Source organism: Diospyros lotus, chromosome 3, assembly GCF_014633365.1.
Source record: "Diospyros lotus cultivar Yz01 chromosome 3, ASM1463336v1, whole genome shotgun sequence".
NCBI lineage: Eukaryota > Viridiplantae > Streptophyta > Magnoliopsida > Ericales > Ebenaceae > Diospyros > Diospyros lotus.
The window spans coordinates 33,060,236-33,082,231 of NC_068340.1; the positions used below are offsets into that span (position 1 = coordinate 33,060,236).

Genomic DNA, 21,996 nt, shown 5'->3' on the forward strand with positions numbered 1-21,996 from the left:
TTTATTTTTTTAATAATAAATATAATATAATATAATATATTAGGTGTAAATAGTATTTTTGTCTAGTTTTTAACGATAAAGAAAATGAATGTTATTTTAAAAATATAGGAATAGTCAATGCCTTTATATCAAATTTTAGTGATTCTACACAAAATTTATCATGTCTTTGGTTTGTGACTTAATTCACTACAGGAAAAAGGAGTATTGCCGGCGAAGTTTTCCCGGTGGTTTAAAAAATTGTCGGGAATACATCAAAATTCCCAGCGATTTGTTAAACCGCCAGGGATTTAAAACCGCCGGGGATTGTGTGCGCCAGGGATTTAAAACTGCCAGGGATTTAACACACAATCGCCGACGGTATTCCATACACATTCCCGGCGGTTTTTAAAAACCGCCGGGTATTCCATACGCATCCCCGGCGGTTCATAAAATCGCCGGTGATGTTGGCCCATACCCGGCGATTTTTAAACCGCCAGGGATATTATTTAATAGGCACAACCAAAATTACCCCCTCCTTCTCGCGCCCCCGCCCAAATCTGCCTCTCATCCCCTAGCCTTCTCTTCCAAACCCCCCCCCCACCCCCCCCCCCCCCCCCCCCCCCCCCGCCGCAAACCCTAGAACCCTCTCTCGCTCGCTCACTCGACCTCGCTCTCGCCGCTGCCTCCCTCGCCCTCGCTGCTCACTCTCGCCGCTGCCTCCCTCGCCCTCGGTGCTCGCTCTCGCCCTCGCCTTCGCCCTCGCTGCTCGCTCTCGCCCTCTTCGTCTCTGTCTTTCTCGGCCTTGCTCTCGCTCGCCCTCAATCGCTCTCGCTCGGGCCTCGCTGTGTCGCTCTCGCCCGCTCACTCGACCTCGCTCTCGCCGCTGCCTCCCTCGCCCTTGGTGCTCGCTCTCGCCCTCGCCTTCGCCCTCGCTGCTCGCTCTCGCCCTCTTCGTCTCTGTCTTTCTCGGCCTTGCTCTCGCTCGCCCTCAATCGCTCTCGCTCGGGCCTCGCTGTGTCGCTCTCGCCCGCTCACTCGACCTCGCTCTCGCCCGCTCACTCGACCTCGCTCTCGCCGCTGCCTCCCTCGCCCTCGCCCTCGCTGCTCGCTCTCGCCCTCTTCGTCTCGGTCTCGCTCTCGCTCGCCCTCAATCGCTCTCGCCTTCGCCCTCAAAAAAGGTTAGCCTCAAGCTTCTGCTTTGATTTGGATTGACGAACAGAGCCCCTGAATCTGTTCGTAAATCCAAATCCATATAAATTTGGTTATAGATCCTGTATAATGTATTTGGTATTTGTGCTGGATTAACGCTCTTCCGTTTTAATCTTTGTTTTCTGAGATCTGATTTCCGTTTGATATTGGAATTGTGCCAATTTGAGCAGATATGATAGTTATAGTGATTTCAATGGGATTGATTATGTTCTCTTGATGTTCATGATGCTTCCAATAAATTAATATTTGAAATTTTCAATACATGATATGATAAAGGATAGGATTTATATATCAATTTAAAGTGAATTGAGTTTAAGTTTGAGTTTTAGGATTTATATAGGAACAGGTTTGCTTACCCTACAAGCAGGAACATCAAAAAGTATTAATTTAATTGTATGATCTCAACATATTAATGTGGGAGATTTTATGCAATCTTTGAACCACACACGATACCGGCATCTCCTGACTATGTTAAGCTCTCACTTATCTACTGTTAAGACAAGTGCAGAGGTAGATACATCACCTAATCAGGCATCAGGTACATGCCTTTCAATTTCAATTAGTCCCAAATTAAGTTGTTCTAGATTTTGGATAGTGGACTCAGGGGTTACAAGTCATATATGTTATGATAAGTCATCTTTTATTCAGTTGAGACCTATTCAACATGCATATGTGACACTACCTGACCATAGTCGAATTTATGTGTCCTTGATTGGAACTGTAAAGTTATCTCCCCATATAGTACTACTGAATGTGCTATATGTGCCTCAATTCAAATTTAATCTGCCATCTGTGAGTGCATTAGCAGAGAAATCCTCTTTATGCCTCTGTTTCTTATCTCGTACCTATGTTATACAGGATGTGTGTCATTCGAGGATGATTGGCAAGGGTGATCACATTAATGGCTTGTATGTCATTGATGTTGGTTCATGTACATTTGATGCTAATTCATGTACATCTGGTACTCAGCCTGTTAGTAGATTGTGTAATCCTACTACTACAGTAGCTAATGTAGTTAGTAGACATACCTGGCATAGTAGACTAGGTCATCTTTCTTTTGAGAAATTGGACAAGCTGAATGATTTGTTGAAATTCCATGTTGTTAATAAAAATGCCACACATGTGCCTTGTTCAGTGTGCCCTTTAGCTAAATAGAGGAGGTTGTCTTTTCTGTCAAATAATCACTTGTCTCAACATGCGTTGGACCTTGTTCATTGTGACACTTGGGGACCATATCATGTTCCAACTCATGCTGGACATAGATACTTTCTTACTTTGGTTGATGATTGCACATGGTTTACTTGGGTGTTTTTTATGTGGCAAAAATCTAAGGCTAAGGTTATCATTCCTAAATTTTTCACTATGATTGAAACTCAATTCAACACTGTGATCAAGAAATTTAGGTCAGATAATGCTCCCGAGTTATTATTCACTGAATTCTTTGCATCTAAAGGGGTTCTCCACCAATTCTCTTGTGTTAAAATGCCAGAACAAAACTCAATTGTAGAGCGTAAACACCAACATCTTCTTAATGTGGCTAGGGTCTTATTCTTTCAATCTCAAGTTCCTATTAAGTTCTGGGGGGAGTGTGTTCTTACTGAAGCTTTTCTGATCAATAGAACTCCAGCTTCTGTTCTACATTATCAATCTCTCTATCAGCTACTGTATCATACTTTGTGATGTTTTGCCCAAGTTGTAGGGCTGGAAGTCTAAGAAGAAATTAGAGAAAAAAATAAAGATGATCAAGTGGCAGTTAGAATTGCAGGACTTAAATATAATAAACTGTAATTAATAGGGGTAGTTTAGACTTTGTAATAGTCGGTTATTTTCCCTTAGGAATATCCGCCTCTCTAGTTTATAAATAGAAGGGTGCGGAGGCCAAAAACTAATCATCAGTCATTTGCTTCATTTCATTCTCTTGTGTTCGAATGCAATGAGAAGAGAGAGAGTTGTGATAGAATAGTTCTTAGAGTCTTCAAGAGAGGATTGTATTCGAGAGATAAGAGAAGGTGAGTGAGAGGGATTCTTGTACTAATTTCCTAATTTCTTAGTGGATTGTTCTCTTCTTGGAGTGCTGGATGTAGTGCCATTTCTATGGCATGAACCAGGGTAAATCGAGTGTGCTGCATTGTAGTTTGGTTTCTTGTTTCTCTTTTCAATTCATTTGATTGTTTACTTTCTGTTTTAATCTTGTATTGTGATTGGTTTCGGTGAGAACATTAAGTGATTCTTGGGTCATATTAGTACTTGGTTCCAACATACTCCTGTGGATTATACTTCTTTTAGGGTTGGTTGCTTGTCTTTTGCATCCACATTACCTTCTCACAGGAATAAATTTCATCCTCGAGCAACAGCTTGTGTTTTTATTGGGTATCCTCCAGGTGTGAAAGGTTACAAACTATATGATATTGGGACTAAGAGCATGTTCATTTCTCATGATGTTGTTTTTCATGAACATGTATTTCCTTTCCATTTTGTTACCACTTCTGATGAGTTGTTGGATCCATTTCCTGTTTTGGTCTTGCCCAAGCCAACACTTGATATATCATGTTCTTCTTTACAGCCTAATGACTTGTCTGATATGCATAATGTTCCATCTAACAATCCTAATTCTATGCCTCATTTTGATCTACCTGGAGGTCCTTCTACACTTGACCCTTCTCATGTGCCTTATAATCCTGTCCGTAGGTCAACTAGAGTTCATAAACCTCCTTCAAGATTTTCATTGTAACCTTTTAGCTAGCAGACCATCACTTCCTGCTAGTACATCTTATCCTTTGGATAATTATCTTTCTTATAAAAAACTTTCTGCCTCCCACAGTTCCTTTCTTCTCACAGTATCCTCTACATTTGAACCCCAACACTATCATCAGGCTATCCAATATCCTCGTTGGAGGGTTGCTGTGGATGCTAAACTAGAAGCCATGCAACAAAATCAGACTTGGTATGTGTCATGACCCAAAGAGCATTAAAGGGGTAATGTAGTAATAGACTTATTAGGAGATATTTTAGCAATTAGTTAGAAGCATGAGGGTGGTTGGTTATGCAATCTGATATGCCTATATAAAGGGCGATTGTAATTAGATGGCATATGCTTGAATTGAATGAATGAAACTCTCATTTCTCTCTCTAAGATTACTCTCCAATCTCCCTCTCATTTTTTCTCTAATTCCTCTGCCTCTTTCTACTGATTTCCCCCCTCCTTCAATTTTGATTTCTCTCCTAATTACTATCACAATCCTAGCTAACCCTAGGAATGTAACAGTCTGTCACCACCCTTCCTCTTACCAAACATTCTATAGGTTGTAAGTGGGTATACAAGGTTAAATACAAAGCTGATGGGACTATAGAACGTTACAAAGCTCATTTAGTGGCTAAAGGATACACTCAACAAGAGGGTTTGGATTTCTTTGATACTTTTTCCCCGGTTGCAAAGTTGGTTACAATCAAGGTCTTACTTGCCCTAGCTGCTATTCACAAGTGGTCCCTTGTTCAACTTGATGTCAACAACGCATTCCTTAATGGTGATCTATTTGAGGAGGTGTACAAGGATCTTCCACTTGGATATCAGCCCCAAATATGTGTTTTATCTAAGGGGGAGAGGTTAGTATGTAAATTGCACAAGTCAATCTATGGTTTAAAATAGGCTTCTAGGCAATGGTTCTCAAAATTTTCTAGTGTTCTTGTTCAACATGGCTTTCATCAGTCTCAATCATATTATTCTCTTTTCAGGCACTGGTAGTTCTTTTGTAGCCCTCCTTTACTATGTTGATGATATCATTATCATCGGTCCTAATGTTGCATCCATAAACAATCTTAAGGGGTTTCTTCATAATCAATTTAAATTGAAAGATCTTGGCCGGTTGAAGTATTTTCTCGGATTGGAGATTGCTCAATCTTCTAAAAGTATATTTCTATCTCAGAGGCATTATACTCTCCAACTACTTGAGGATACAGGTTTTCTAGCTTGCAAACCAACCTCTTTACCTATGATACCTAATTCCAAGTTGTGTTCCTTTGAGGACGATATATTGGCAGAGCCATCTGTATATAGGCAACTCATTGGTAGGCTACTCTTATCTTACTATATCTAGGCCTGATATTACTTTTGTTGTACATAAGCTCAGCCAATTTGTGGCTTAGCCTCGTCAGCCTCATTTAGATATTGCTCATCATATTCTATAGTATATTAAGGCAGCTCCAGGTCAAGGTTTGGTTTTCTCAGCTTCTTCTTCTCTTTAGCTTCGAGTTTTTTTCTGATACTGATTGGGGGTCATGTTTAGACTCAAAGAAGTCTACTACTGGTTTCTGTATTTTCCTTGGTGATTCTTTGGTCTCTTGGAAAGCTAAGAAGCAAAGCACCGTTTCTTGTTCCTCAGCTGAGGCTGAATACTGGGCTCTTGCAGCTACTGCTAGTAAACTTACGTGGCCCTGCTCTACTATTCTGTGACAATCAAGCAGCAATCCATATTGCAACTAATCCAGTGTTTCGTGAGCGCATGAAGCACATTGAGTTGGACTGCCAATTTGTTCGCGAGAAGATTGTTGCCAGCCTTATTAAGCTGCTTCCTATGCGCACTCAGCACCAATTAGCTGATGTGCTTACTAAGCCACTGCCAGCAGCTCAATTTTTTCCTTTGCTAGCCAAGATGGCCATTCTTAACATCCATGGTCCATCTTGAGGGGGAGTAATAAATCTTACAGTTGTACTCTCGTTGTTTGTTATGATATGTTAGTTTTTAGTTGGTTGTACAGTTAGTTAGAGCAGGGGTTATCCCATGTATTTGCTTCTGTATTTAAACTCTTGCTGCAAGGCAGCTTATTCATAATAGACAGATATCTGTCTATTATGTATTCTTTTCCCTCTCTGTCTTGATAGATACCGTGGCATGAGTTGTACGAGTCTTACAGAGAATAAAACCATAAACAGAAATAACTGGTGAACTAAAATTCATGTAACTGGCACCACGTAGTGGGATTTAAGCTTGATATGCAATTGTTGTAGACGCTCTAAATTGCAGAGGAGTATTTTATGCTTTTTGTCTTTCCCTTTTTTTCTCTTTTTTTTTTTTCTGCTGGAACATACACGGATACTTTCATCGAGCAGAAATTAGTGTGAATTTTACTCCATCGCACGGCCAGAATTGAAATTATTCTTCCCGCCCATTTTAATTCCTCAGTTTTCTTTCCAACCAAAGAAAGCCGTTGTCAAATCTTCGCTACCCACTTAAGAAGATTAACAGATTGCATAACCCCACGCCCACAAAGTTAAGCAGCAAAAACCAATCGTATATCATACATGACAAAAGAGTACAGCGAGAGACACATAAATACATACTTACCGCGAATCGGAGATCAGGCGCCCGAAACTGGACTCGAATATATTTTTTCAGATGGAAGGCAATTCAGTTAAAATGCGTGCGTGATGAGTCGAGAGAGAGAGCGAGAGAGATCAACTTATAAAACCCTAGAAAGGAATTTGGATATGTGGAGAAAAAGGTTGAATCTGCAGGAATCAATCAGAGAAGAGAACTTTACTTGGCCAAAAGGCTTTGAAATTTTTTTTTTTTTTTTGGGGGGGGGGGGGGGGAGACGAATTTAGCGTGAAATCGAAGTTGAGGGGTAAGGCAGGGTACCGGTTTTACAGTCTATAGCCGGTCTAAACAGAATCCAAATTAAGGAAACCTGTTTCTCTGCGACGCGGAGAAGAAAAATTATTATAACTGGTTGCTCGTCAGACGAGACGCGGCCCGAGGTTGACCAGCATCATAGGGTCACAATCGAGCCGCTAAGCGCGGCTCAGCTCGACAAATCTAAGCATAGGCTCGAGTTTGAGTTCGGACTCGGGCGAGGCCAAGCTAATAACAATGGATAAAAACTCGATAACAAATAACGGCTCAACAAATTTGAGCATAGACTCGAGCTCGAGCTCGGTCGAGCCCAAGCTAATAACAACAGATAAAAACTCAACAACAAATAGCAGCATGCATATAGACATAAAAAATAAATAATAGACAAAAACTCAATAATAACCTATTTCATAAAAAAAATATTGACATGGTATTTAAAAAAAAAATCACCAAGAAGAGGTTGTGTGGCAACAGTAGTATGCGACAGCCTTGTAGCGACAAGTTTCAAAAAGGACAACAATGAGAGACGGTGAAAAAAGCCGCAATGAGATAGTGAAAAGGGCGACGACAAGAGACTTCAAATAGGCGATGACTTTCTTTTCTAAAGCTGGTGACCAGAGGCTCAAGTAATGAGAGGCAGCGAGCACGAGCTATCGACCTTATTCGTTCTTCCCTCTTCAATACACAAATAATTGGAAGCAAAGCACTAAGGGGGCGTTTGGTACCAAATAAAATTTAAGATTTATGAGAATGTTAGGTTGGGAATCTATATTTCAATATTTGGTACAACTTTTTCATAAAAAGAATCAGAAATAGGATTCCTGTATATGATTTTTAAACAACTTTCCCACAAAAATATTTTCATGGTGGGGGTTGAGAATTCAAGTTTCCCATGGATTTGGGAATGTTTTTAACAAATAAAAAGACTAAAACACTCATTTTCCTTTTATAACCCCGTACAAACATATTTTATACTTAAAATAAAATATATAATATATTTGTTAATATTGTGTTAATAATATATTTGTAATACTTAAAATCGTTTAATAATTCCAATCTATATTTCATTTATTAATATTGTGTTAATAATATATTTGTTGTGACTTAAAAATTAATCAATTAATGTATGAGTTTAATAGAATAATTATTATTTGATACCTTTCTTTAAGGTTAGTTCATATATCATATGTAGATTCCGAGTATACAATGCTTGTAGAAATTTCCTTGGAGACAAAATTAAGGATCCAAGAGATAACAATGTTGTTTAATAAGAGAGATATCACCTGTAGGTTGTGCAATTGAACCGTTGATAAACCCTAGCTTGTTCTTCACGGACAGAGCGATCACCATCGCATGACTCCATGATGCATAGTTGTCTCCAGTTAACGGTTGAGAGACGAGAATAAGCCCAGGGCTGACTGAATGATGAAGAAAATAGGGACTAGATCCATCATCGATGGCGTAATTGCTCATCGATGAAGAAGACGAGTCAGGAGCGATCGCCGCCATAAGAAAGAATTAAGAAACAATACAAGTTTGGACAAATACCAGAAAATCAATCAGGAAACCTGATTTGTCCAAATGATGAGATTGCCAGGGAAAAGACAGCAAGAGAGAAATGAAAGCGACACAACGTATTGGAGACAATGGAAGTGAGCTATTAAGCTCTGATACCATATCAAGACAGAGAGGAAAAAGAATACCTCGATATCTGTCTATTATGAATAAGCTGCCTTGCAGCAAGAGTTTAAATACAGAAGCAAATACATGGGATAACCCTTGCTCTAACTAACTGTACAACTAACCAAAAACTAGCATATTATAACAAACAACGAGAGTACAACTGTAAGATTTATTAGTATCCTATCAAGTTTTTGTTGTTCTCTACCTTGTTTTTTTTAAGGAGTTGTTCCATTTCATCAACTCTCCTCATAGGAGCCTTTATTGATCGTCTCATTGTATGACTAAACCATCTTAATTGTGTCTCGTGCATCTTATCTTAATAAGAGCCACTTTTACCTCATTATTCGTTTTTAAAAACAACAACATATCCAGCTTTTATCCCACTATGTGGGGTCAGCTACATGAATTCTATGCTTCCATGTATTTTTGTCTTTTGTCATATCTTCATTTAGACCCATACACTTCATATCAAACTTTAATGTCTTTTCCAAAGTCTTCTTGGGTCTGCCTTTACCTCTTTTTTTGATTAATTGTTTCATTTCATCAACTCTCCTCACATGAGCGTCTCTTGGTCTCCTTCTCACATGACCAAACCATCTTAGTCTAGTCTCCTCTTATCTTCTCCTTTATTGGCACTACTCATACCTTATTACGAATAATCTCATTTCTAATTTAATCTTTTCTTGTATGGCTGCACATCCATTTTAGCATCCTCATCTCCGCTACGCTCGTCTTTTGCTCATGCTGGTATTTGACTGCCCAACATTCTGAGTCATACAACAAGATGTCATGACCCTATGAGCAATAAAGGGTATTATTGTAATAGGGTAGAATAGTTTGTTTTGGATATTTTAGCAATTAGTTAGGTGCACATGGCTGCATGTGCAAGGCTGTTAGGAGACAAATATGCCTATATAAGGTTGCTGTAAATGGATGGGTTTTACATGTTGAATGATATTTGAAATTCCAATATTTCTCTCTACAATTTCTCTCTAATCTCTCTCCCTCGTTCTTCTGCCATTCTCCCTCAATTCTCTCTAATTTTCTCCCCCATTCTTCTTCAATTTCCCTTCTCTACATTCTATTCTTAACTTCAATGGTATCGGATCCTTCCGATTTCCATTCTAATCCTAGGCTAAACCCTAGGATCATTACACAAGACTGGTCTTATAGCTGTCCTATAGAATTTTCCTTTCAATTTTAATGGGATTTTACCATCACATAACACCCTCGATGCATTTCTCCATTTTAGCCAACCTGCCTTAATTCTATGCGTGATATCCTCGTGAATTTCTCCATCTTTTTGAATCACTGATCCCAAATATCGAAAATGGTCTTTTCTTTGTAAGATTTGGTTTTCCAATTTTACTATAACATCATTCACTCTTGCATTCTTACTAAATTTACATTCTATATATTTTGTTTTCTTTCTACTTAATTTAAATATCTTAGATTCTAAGTTGTTTCTCCACAACTCAAGCTTAGTGTTCACTCCCTCTTTTGTTTCATCCACCAACACTATGTCATCTGCAAATAGCATACACCATGGCACCTGTGTCTGAGTGTTTAGTGAGTTCATCCATTACTAAAGCAAATAAGTATGGACTTAGTGCAGAACCTTAATGCAGTCCCATTGTAATTTTAAACGATTCAGTATCCCCTCCGCATGTTCTGACCCTTGTCTCTGCACCGTGATACATGTCATTAAGAGCTTGTATATAGTCTATTCAGACTCATTTTTTCTCTAAAGCCCTCCATAATACTTCTCTAGGGACCCTATCATAGGCATTTTTTAGATCTATAAATACTATATGCAGGTCCTTCTGATGATCTCGATACCTTTCCATTAAGTCTCATTAGGTATATAGCTTCCGTTGTTGACCTACCAGTCATGAAACCAAACTGATTTTTCGAGACGTCTATTTCTTTTTTGAGCCTCTGCTCTATTACTCTCTCCCAGAGTTTCATGGTATGACTCATTAACTTAATTCCTCTGTAATTTTCACAGTTTTGAACATCTCCTTTGTTCTTGTATATAGGAACCAAAGTACTCTTCCTCCACTCACCTTGCATCTTTTTTTGATTTAAGGATCGTGTTAAATAATTTCGTTAGTCAGGAGATGCTCTCTTCTCCCATGCATTTCCATGCTTCTATTGGTATATTGTTCGGTCCCACCGCCTTATTATTTTTCATCTTTTTTAATGTTTGCCTGATTTCATTTGGACTTATGCATCGATAAAATGTATAGCTCACGTTCCCTTCGGAGTTACTAAGATATCCCAACCTAACTCTTGTGTCCCCACCATCATTGAATAATTTTGTGAAATACTCCTTCCATCTCTCCTTAATCGCTCTCTCATTCATTAATACATTTTGGTTTTCTTTTTTTATGCATTTCACTTGGTTTAGATTCCTTGTTTTTCTTTCTCTTGCTTTAGCTAATTTATATATATATCCATTTCTCCATCTTTTGTATTAAGTCGTTTATATAGATTCTCTTATGCTTTTGACCTTGCTTCACTAATAGCTCTTTTTGTTGCATTTTTCGTTTCTTTATAATTGTTTAGATTTTCTTTATTATTGCACTGATATACAGCCTTATAGCAAGTTTTCTTATTTCTAATTTTCAATTGTACCTCTTCATTCTACCACCAGGATTCCTTAAGGCTTGGGGCTCGACCATTTGTCTTTCTAAGGACTACCTTTGCCGTACTTCTCAGGGCAGTAGCCATTTCCCTCCACATTTGGTTTGTTTGTCCTTCTCCATTCCATTCCCTTATACCCCTTATTTTTTCTTTGAAGATTAGTTATTTCTCCCCTTTTAAATCCCACCACCTAATTTTTAAATTTTGTTTTATGTGATTTTTTCTCTTTCAGTTTCTTATTTGGACGTCAAGTATCAAAAGTTTATGTTGAGTAGTCAAACACTCTCCCAGTATCACCTTACAATCCTTACAACATAACTGATCCTCTTGTCTCGTGAGGAAGTAATCTATTTGGGTGCTTGATGCCATATTTTTGTATGTGATTAAGTGTTCGTCCCGTTTTTTGAACCTAGTATTGGTTATGATGAGCCCATATGCTATAGCAAAATCTAGAATAGACTTACCCTCATTATTAATTTCACCGAATCCATACCCTCCATGTACCTCTCTATAGTCGTTTTCGTCTCTACCCATGTGACCATTTAAGTCACCTCCTATAATCACTTTCTCTCATCTTTGTATCATTTGCATGAGTCTTTCTAGGTTCTCCCAGAATTTTGCTTTTATCTCCTCACCTAACTCCACTTGTGGTGTATATGTACTAAAGATATTCATAGTCATTCTTCCTAGACCAACCTTTACCATAATAATCCTATCCCCTATTCTCTTTACATCCACTGCCTCATCTACTAAGCTTTTATCCATAATAATCCCCACTCCATTTTTCGCTTGATCATTTCCTGTATACCATATTTTATATCCAGTTTCTGATAAAGTTTTGGCTTTTTTCCTACCCATCTCGTCTCTTAGAGGCACTTAATATTAATCTTTCTCCTAATCATCACATCTACCACTTTCATAGCTTTTCTTGTTAATGTTCCTATGTTCCATGACCCAATCCTTAATCTATGGTTTTGGTTTTGGTTTTGTCTTTGACTTTGAATTTGATTTTGGACTAGCTTCTTTACTCACATCCGTCCAAGCAAATGCGGGGACCCTTGCTCGTTTGTCACTACATCCAGGCGCTGATGTAGCAACCCTAGCTCACTTGACACTACACGCGGGCAGTGTAGCACGTCGCTATGAAGGGTTACGCCCCAACGGTTTTTCATAGTTTGTCTAGAGTTCATGTTTTGGATTCGACTAGGTTTTACGTTGGCTGTCGGCTACCTAATACAACCCTCCTCCTTTATCCGAGCTCGGGGCCTCATTATTCATTTTTCGTTTTACCTTTTTTTTTACGAGTCGCATCTATTGTAACATCCTCTTCTCTGTTGTGCTCATGTTTTGCACATGTTGGCGTTTTATTGCCTAACTTTTTGGGCCTTACAACAAGTTGGTCTTTTAATTGTCTTATAAAGTTTTTCTTTTAGCTCTAACAGAATCTTGTTATCACATGAAACATCGGATGCATTTTCCATTTTGATCATTTTGTCTTAATTTCATTAATCTGCCTATCTTTTTGGATGATTGATCCAAGAAATTTGGACAGATCTTTTGTTGGGATGACTTGATCTTTAGATCTTACCGTAACATCTACTTTTGTATTTTTACTAAACTTACAATATGCTAAATTAAAACCTCTAGATTTTAAAATGCTCCTCCATATCTTGGTTCTTGAGCTTAGCTCTTATGCCTTCTTTTGTCTCATCAAGACAATATTCATTTGCAAATGGCATGCACCATGGTTCCTTTTCCTGGATATGTTTAGGCAGTTCATTCATTGCCAGGGCAAAGAGATAAGGATTAAGGGTAGGTCAAATTAGAGTGTTTGATAAAACTAAAATATTTGAAAGTAATAAATATTGCTGCAAAATATTAATGAACCTTTATAGGTGAATGTTAAAGTTCTTTTCTATTTTTATTGATTAAGTTTAAAACTTAATATTAGCTTCCTTTTCAGCCTATTAGTTAGATCTGCTAATTCAAGATTTGGACCCTTCTTAGTTGAATCGTTAGTTTAATTTGTAGGTCATAATGTGTGATCAGAATTCTTTTAACTGCAAAAATGCTGAGCTGCTTAGTTTTTGGAACTTGTTGATGTTTCCATGTAGAGCTTTAGTTGAAACAAATGTTGTTCTGTTTCACTGCAAGTCCTTATGTGTTTTTTTCCTGTTATCTTGACTTATTTTTTTTTGCTTCTAGTCTTTGTGTTATACTTACTCCTTTTGTTCTCTAACATCAGTCCATCTTTGTCTGTTCGAATCATGATTACTCAATTCTTAATTCCTGTTTTAATTTCTATGTAGATGTCTCAAGTAGAGGATTTATGGGAGAGGTTGGTACGTGCTGCGTTAAGGAGGGAGAGGACAGGGATTGATGCATATGGGCGTCCTGTAGGTGGCATTGCTGGAAATGTTCCATCTTCTCTTGCTAAGAATAGAGACATAGATGCAATTTTAAGAGCAGCTGATGAAATTCAAGATGATGATCCAAATGTCTCCAGAATCTGTATGTTTTTCCTGCCTTCTTTTTGATTCTTGTTAGCTTTGTGACCAAGTGTTCTTCCTATCATGCAGACATCTGTATTCACTCTCTTTATGGTTGGAAATGTTGATTGTCAAAAATAGGAGTGGAATAACCTAGTGAAGAAAAAAGGGAGTGAGATGTATCAGATGGGAGTGTTTCTGCTTAGGTGTCAGATGCCCCTGTCTCTGTGTGGAGAATCTTTTGTGTGTATGCATGTGTTCCAAGTGCAAAAATGTAGGTACAACAACAATCACAAGCCTTATTCCCATTAGGTAAAAGTTGTTGATATTAACTTACATTAAATGAAATCTGTTTACTCGTGAAAAAGTAGATCCAAGCTTGAATTTGTTAAACACTATTAGATATGAATTTGTCTGCAGTGCTGAATTCCTTGCTCGGGGTTGATACTCAATGGATAAAGCATCTGCCGTTGTTGTTTCTTTCTTTCTTTCTTTTTTAAATATCTTGGATGGATAGATGAACCACCAAACTGTTTTTAGTAGTCAAACCAAGCCATATATTATTGTTTGGTATGGTTCAAACGATCGTATGTTGTTCAAAAAATTTATATACTTTTTTACCTTTAATGCAAACTAAAAAGAAATTATAACATAAAAATATATATGACAGATGGCCATATAACGACCAATGCAATAACAAGATACATCACAACATACATATTCAAAATTCCGAATATCTCATCACATAAGGAGAAACACAAAGTTGCTTTAACAATGTTCAAATAATAACGTGTAATAATAACAATGTATTAATAGATCTTTAAGTTTTTTTTTTTTCTTTAGATCAACTCATAACTCTAATGTTGAAATAATTATATAGAAAGAAGTGAGTAAAAAAGAAACAAAGAATCAAATAAATTTCTAAGGGAGGTTTTTATTTTTTATTTTTTTATTATATGGAGGGTTTATGGCATAATCTGTGCCCCTACCTGCTGTGTGCAATTACGGATTTTGATTTTGGAAGTTTTTTTGTTGTATTGCTTAAGTCTATTTTAGGAATTAAGAATATTAGTTTTTATATAAAGTATTATGAAAGTTAAAAACTTATAATAAAAAAAATTGTTTGAATAATCTGTTTATGCAAAATGTTTGTACAATTTTTTTAAGATTAGGTAAAAATTTATCATTAAAATATTTTGCTACAACATATATTTTTAGGTAAATATTATATATATATATTGTGTATAATAAATGTTATGGTTTGGCTTCGACTTTTTGTGACAGAAGCTGAAACCAAATGAACTGTTTTTTTTCAAAATTTATGAACCAAATTGCTTTTAAAACAAAACGTAAACTGAACTTTAATGGTTAAATTATGCATGCCCCTATTTTGAAACTTGTGGCTGTCACTTTTTTTGCTGTATAAACTGCGTTATGTGTATGTTATATTATTCTTGGTTGATCTTTTGATTTATTTGATTGAAGCTTTTATTTTTCCTGAAGTTACTTTTTTCTTTTTACTTGACTGCAGTATGCGAGTATGCTTATTCTTTGGCTCAGAATTTGGACCCAAATAGTGAGGGGAGGGGTGTTCTACAGTTCAAGACTGGCTTGATGTCTGTTATAAAGGTAAATTAAAATTGAGGAGCTATTGCATATCATTTTGTGCCTTCTAGAATTTGAGTACATGCATCATGTAGGAAGAAATGGAAGCAGCGTCCTGATTTGTGTATTTACTTGTGCTTCTATAAGATATATAAGTTATAGTGCTCTTCTCAATATTCACTGTGAATGCTGCTTAGGCAATTATTCGGTAGTGGGCTTGTGCAACTATTACAAATATCAGTTGGTGACGTCCAACTTGTGCATTTTCTTGGTTTTATCTATGCATTGAGCATTGGGTGCCATATGGCGTGAGAGATTTGTTGTTGTGATGTTATTTAGCATTTTGAATATTGCATCTCATTTTCTAGGATGCCAGAGATTTATGTATAACTGGCCATAAAATAAATTATTTGCACATTGGAGCTTTATTACGTTTATTGTGATTTTTTTAATTAATATAAATAAACGTGCAACTTGTCTGATTCTGACTTGAAGTTCTATTTTTCTGTTGAGACTTTTTTTTTTTTGTTTGTTTGCTTTATTTGACCATCTCATGCGTCTATTTTTTCTCATTATTGTTATGAACTCTCCAGCAAAAACTTGCAAAGCGAGAGGGTGGGATCATAGACAGAAGCCAAGACATTACTCGCTTACAGGAATTTTATAAGCATTATAGGGAGAAGCATAATGTGGACAAGCTACGGGAAGAGGAAATGCAGTTGAGGGAGTCGGGTGCTTTCAGTGGTAACCTTGGAGAGTATGTTTCTGCCCTAGGAGTCTATATTATATTTATCTGGGACATTCAAGCAAACTTTTTCCATTCTACTGTTTTTATGTCGCTCCCTTTTTTTTATTATAAAGTGTTCATTCATATAGTTTCTCTCTATCTCCCTTCCTCTGTCCCCCATTTTCTCCACGGTTGTCTTTTCTTTTGAAATTCCACTTTTGGTGCTCCATGCACTTCCTGTTCAATACATATTATTGATTTGTGATGTCTTGTCAATAATTAGGTTAGAGCGTAAAACTGTGAAAAGGAAAAGAGTTTTTGCGACCCTCAAAGTTCTTGGGACAGTGTTGGAAGAGCTGACTAAGGAGGTTTCTCCGGAAGATGCAAAAAGATTAATTCCTGATGAGGTTTGATCTGTGATTCTTGAAATGTGTTTTCTTATTTCAATTTGGGGTTGGAAATAGAAATATTGCTTTGAACTTTGAACAATGTACAGAGATTATGTTTGTAGACTAATGATGTAAGGGTTAAAATAAGAAATCATAATGTAGAAGAATTAACTTCATCTGATAGACATTTTTTATTCACATTTGAATTGCTTTTTATAATGCTTATTCTGTTAAAACAAAACTACCAAAATTATATGTATTTTGTCACTTTTTTATAGATAATTCCAACTCTTAAATTAGATTATCTTTTTCTGTAATATTATTGAGAGAAAGACTTTTTTTTTTTTTGGGGGGGGGGGGGGGGGGGGGGGCTAATCTGTTTGATTGAAAAGATTTTACTATCACTTTTTTAGTTTTATACTTCTAACATATGCAAAATATGGCATTATTGACTTGAGAATGTTACAGTAGATGTGTAGCCATACAAGAAAGACATAAATGAGATTATACTTAATAAGGTTGGAGTGACGCATGCCTCGTAATTAAGATGATCTCTTTGGCTGGCCCTTGGTTTGGCCATTTATAGTCTATCTGAGATGCCATGCATGGCTCGTAATTTGCTGCAAAAGTAGTTGCACTTCTGTAATAGAGAGACGTGATACATACCATTTAAATTTAAAATATTATTTTTTCCTCTTCTTTTATTAACATGGTGCTATTCATGGTTTTAGTCTTTTCAGTTTGACCATTATCAGTCTTTTTATTAATAGAGAGATGTGATAACTACCACTTAAATTTAAAAATTTTATTTTCCTCTCTTTTTTAATTAATGTGGTACTATTAATGGTTGCTCTTTTCAGTTTGACCATTATTAGTCTTTTTATTAAGGTCATTCATAATATGAAAGAAGCTACTAATTCATTCATTATTTTATCCTTTTCTCTTTTTAGCTGAAGCGGGTAATGGAATCAGATGCCGCTATGACAGAAGACCTAATTGCTTACAACATTATTCCTTTGGATGCCCCTGATAGAACAAATGCTATTCTGTCTTTGCCGGAGGTTAATTTTGTTTCTGGTTGTTGTTGTTTCAGTATACAATTTACTGGTGGAACTTGGTGATTATTTACTGGTGGAACTTGTCTTAGGTCCAAGCTGCAGTTTCAGCCTTAAAGGAATTCAAAGGCCTGTCGAAATTACCTGAGAGTCTTTCTTTACCTGCTGGAAGGGTTGCTGATGTGCTTGATTTTCTCCATTTTGTTTTTGGGTTTCAGGTTCATCTCTTCATCTTGATTGGTACTTGTCAAATGGGAAAAAAGAAATTGTGTTTGTTTGGTTTTTGAAACTTTTTAGTAATATAGTTGTTTAGTGAAGTTATATTGCCTTTGTTGTTAATCTTTGAAACTCAGCCTTGTCATGTTTATGTTCTGGCATGAAACTTATTTATCCTTCAGTAATTGTTCTGAAAATGCAGACATTTATTTGGAATAAATGTTTGTTTAAGTTTCAAAATCTTAAAATTTCTGCTTATGTGAGGTTTCTAATGTTTGGACTTCCACTATAGCCTGTATGTCATTTGTGACTCTGAAATTTTCTTAGTAGAAATGATGTAAAAGTGACATCTAAAATGTTATATGTGTTAAGTCTTGCTTTTGGGAACTTGTAGAACTTTTTTTATTGAGGATCATTTACCTTTTAAGGCTGTGATTTCTATTGCATGGAAGCTTTCCTGTCAAGTTTTTAGGCTCTTAGGGGCTTGTTGAGTGCAGACATAAATAATTAAGGTTCATTATTTTTTCTAAGTAATTAATGTGCAATTCACCTCCTGATAGATTTGATCTGCTTAGTTAGATGTTGATAGAACTTAAACTCCTTTCTGCTTATGTTTCTCCTGGTCATTAATGGGCACGAAAGAGTTAGAAAACACTTCTTATTTCCTTTAGTAATTCATGATTCTTTGGTGTGATGCTTCTTTGACACAGTATATCACATTGAAAATTTTTTTTGCTGAGTGTGTGTCGAATGTTTTAATGAGTTGATTTTGAGTTACACTTATGGCTAAGGGGAGGTTAGGACCGGAAGCATTATTTCATGACTGTGCCAGACATGCGCCTAACTGAATGGCAGCATATGTTCCATGCTTATTCCCTTCTCTCTATCTCTGTATGTGTGTTTTCTTTTGGAATTCTTTGCTTTCAAAGGTTATAGAGCTCTATTCTTCCCCTTTGGGAAAATGGAGCACCATAATTATATTGGATTTACACTGAAATGAGCTGTCACATCATTGATTTTTAGTATTGAAATTTATGAGTTGTTAGTTAACATGAAATGGTTGCAATTGCTGTTGGAGGTCCTAATGGAGATGATGTTGGAGCTAAAAATGCGTTGCATCTTTTTTGTTTCTTCTTCAGAATGTTGAGTAAGAGGGTGATCTTGGTAGCAACTGTAAGGTTGCTTCTTTATGAGTATGTGGTCAGGAGAGTTGTGGAGATAGCCTCTTTGCAAAGCAAGGTAAGGCTACATTTGGAAACAACCTTACGTTGACCCTTGCAAAGCTAGGTGCCTTGTGCATTAGGGATGCCCTTTTGAAGACTGTTGAGTGATACTAGAAGTGACTTTTTATGATTAACTGAACAGCAGCTGATGTTTAAATTTACCATGCATTTTTTCTTTAATAAACGAACATGTATAAAGAGAAGAAGATCACATTAAGAGTGAAAACTCCACCAAGAAATGGGATACACCCCCCAAAATAAATAAGCTTATATTTCTACAAGCTGCACAAGTTATCAGATAAAATGTACAAAGAATCATCGTAGTTGAGATTCATGCCCCTCCACAAAGAAAAGGAATTGGGAATATTTTACTTAAAAAGTTGAGGAATTACTCAACCCTCAAAGGCCCTCTTGTTCCACATAGACCACAGTGCAAAATGGACACATTCCAATCTCTGGCTCTCTGCACAAACTATGATTAGTATAGGCTCCAGAAAAACCATCATCCATGAATTTGAGGTAAAGAGAAGACATCTAGACATCACTGGCACCGAGCACTGAAGTGATTAGAAGAGAGAAGACTCTTTGCTTCTCTCTTACAAAAAGCCCAGCCCAACATGATTTGTTTCCTCATTCTCAAGTTGTAGCTGGGTAAAATATCTCTCACAGACAGTGCACACTATCTTAGAAAGCATCCAGAGATGTTGTCCATATGGTAGAGATTATGTCTAAAAAGAGGATTCTGAACAAGGTCCTTGAGAGGTTAAATAGAAGCTCTTGTGTACTCTTAACTCCCCTAAGAGTGCGAAGTTGAATAACTTGCGAAATTGTCTATGGCTGTTGGCCAAAGCCTGACCTGGTTCATTCATCCTCAGTAAAGGAAACAAACCTAAAAGACTCCTCCAACACTTCCACAATACCTTTTTACAACACCAAGGGGTCTGCTACAGTGCTACTTTTGGTAGACCAGTGATTGCAGTCTACTAGAAACTTACTTTCTAGTACTCTTCCATAAACCCCCTCTGCATGACAAATCTCCGTAGCCTCTTCCCAAGAGGGGTTCTGTTGAAAAGCTTAATTTTAATACCTAAACCACCACAATTTGATGAACTTATCCAACCTAACTAATGGTACTTGAACTTGTCCTTGAAGCTCCTTCTTCCTAGTAAAAGGTCCACGTTGGAATCTCGGGTAAAGATAGCATGCAAGAAAGTTGTTACAGCTGTAAATATATAGTTATCATGGAAAGGTTGACCATAGTGGTGCAAGATTGTAAATGACTTATTCTATGGTAGTAATCAAGGAAGATAACAAAGCAATCAATCTAAAATAATAGTGAATGTATATAAGCTGTAATTATGATGTTTCTTGTATGTATTTTCCTTATGTATTCTTTCCTAAATTGTAAATTCTAAAGTTATAAATAGAGGATAATCCGAAGAGGCAAGATGTCTTTTCCCTACACTTTCAAAGCCTAGTTACTGCTATTCTTTCATGGTATCAGAGCCACAACTAGGCTACGTGCAAAAAGACAATAGTTTGAGCGAAAATGTCCCAAGAGGAAGTTAGATCATCCAGTGTTACAGGGGCTGTAGTGCTTAGCAAGGGGCTTAAAACCGCAGTATCCTTTGAAAATCCATCCTTGCTGATTAGTCCAGTGAAACTAGATGGAAGTAACTATCTAGCCTAGTCTTGCTCCTGCAAATTGTTCATCAAAGCTCGAGGATTGGAAGACTACATCACTGACATGAAAAGTAAAAAATCTGCCACTGGATATGGTCAAGCTTGATAGTGGGAGATAGAGAACTCCCTTGTGATGTCTTAGCTAAGTAACTCAATGCAACCAAACACTGCCAAGGGATATCTATTGCTTGATACAACAGGGAAGATCTAGAATGTTGCATCCCAAACCTTGAGATAATGCACAAATTTACAAGATCCCAAAAAAGGTACATGAAACTAAACAAGGTGAGTGGTCAATCTCCCAATACTATGCTGAATTAAATAGTCTATGGCAAGAGTTTAATTATTATCAAGATTTCCAAGCGGAATGTCCCGATGATGCTTCTAAGATCCAAACAATGATTAATAAAGAAAGAGTATTTGATTTTTTGGCTGGGTTGAATGTATAGTTTGACCAAATAAGGGTTCCAATCTTAGGTAGAGAGCCTTTTCCCATCTTAAAGCAGGCTTATTCTTATGTTCACTAAGAAGAGAGGAGTGTTACGCTCCAACTTGTTGCAACAAACAAATAAGCTACGATGGTAAACCATCACTGGACTAAACCTCTACTGGCCACAAGAGTGTCAATAAGAATTTTTTGAGGTGTGAATATTGTGGAAAACCTAGGCATACAAAGGAGACTTGCTGGTATTTACATGACAAAGCTACTAAGGAAAAGGAAAAAAGACAAGAGGGACGACATCAAGTTTATTTGTCAGAAACTGTCCAAATTGAAGGGGAGCCACAATCAAAACCTAGAAAAACTAGTCTCTCAAGGGAAGAACTAGTTTTCTTAAAGCAGCTGATGACTAAGATGAAGATGGACTAAGCATCACTTCTACATCACACTGTGCCCAAGCAGGTACAACTGGTAGTGCTTCTACTTACGTTATTATTATAGCATTATATTCCTCAAATTTTATAGAACAACTAACTTGGATCATAGATTCTGGGGCTTCAGCCCATGTGACTGGATTATCTAATTTCTACTTGGCCTATATCCTATGTTCTAGTTGGCAAAATGTTAGAATTGTAGAGCCCCTAGGGTATAGGTCGAGTGGTCGAATGAGCAATATGTCGGTGTCAATCCGGTGGGTTGCGAGTTCGATTCTCGTCCTGTGCAAGGGCCAAATGCTCAATTTGCGATTTATCTCTCTTGACGTAATCGAGGGCACGAGCACAGAGGGCCGCGCAAGGGTGGTCATCCCAAATGTTAGAATTGCAGATGGTACTCTCTCTCCTATTTCTGGAAAATGGACTATTAGCTGCAATAAAACCTCAAACTGTCATTTGTCCTTTATGTTCCTAATTTTGCAATTAACTTGCTATTTATAAGTTCTATCACAAATTCCCTAAACTGTAAAATTACTTTCTTCCCTACCCATTGTGTTTTCTAGGAGGCAAGCACGAGGAAAATGATTGG

At 37.1% G+C, this 21,996-nt stretch overlaps 1 protein-coding gene across 4 annotated transcripts in view; it reads left to right on the top strand.

Moving 5' to 3' along the window:
• The first annotated feature begins 715 nt into the window (after positions 1-715).
• The window catches only part of LOC127796630 (callose synthase 9), a 160,072-nt gene continuing 138,791 nt past the window's right edge, over positions 716-21,996 (top strand). For 2 of the 4 annotated variants that reach the window (XM_052328872.1, XM_052328874.1), the window contains exons 1-8: positions 843-1,157; positions 11,158-11,249; positions 13,457-13,658; positions 15,168-15,265; positions 15,835-15,998; positions 16,252-16,375; positions 17,308-17,418; positions 17,505-17,630. In XM_052328872.1, coding sequence (XP_052184832.1) covers positions 13,457-13,658; positions 15,168-15,265; positions 15,835-15,998; positions 16,252-16,375; positions 17,308-17,418; positions 17,505-17,630 — 825 coding nt within the window. In that variant the 5' untranslated portion in view covers positions 843-1,157; positions 11,158-11,249. Of the gene's footprint in view, positions 1,158-11,157; positions 11,250-13,456; positions 13,659-15,167; positions 15,266-15,834; positions 15,999-16,251; positions 16,376-17,307; positions 17,419-17,504; positions 17,631-21,996 lie in introns of all 4 variants that reach the window. The other 2 variants (XM_052328870.1, XM_052328873.1) reach the window with 2 other exon arrangements.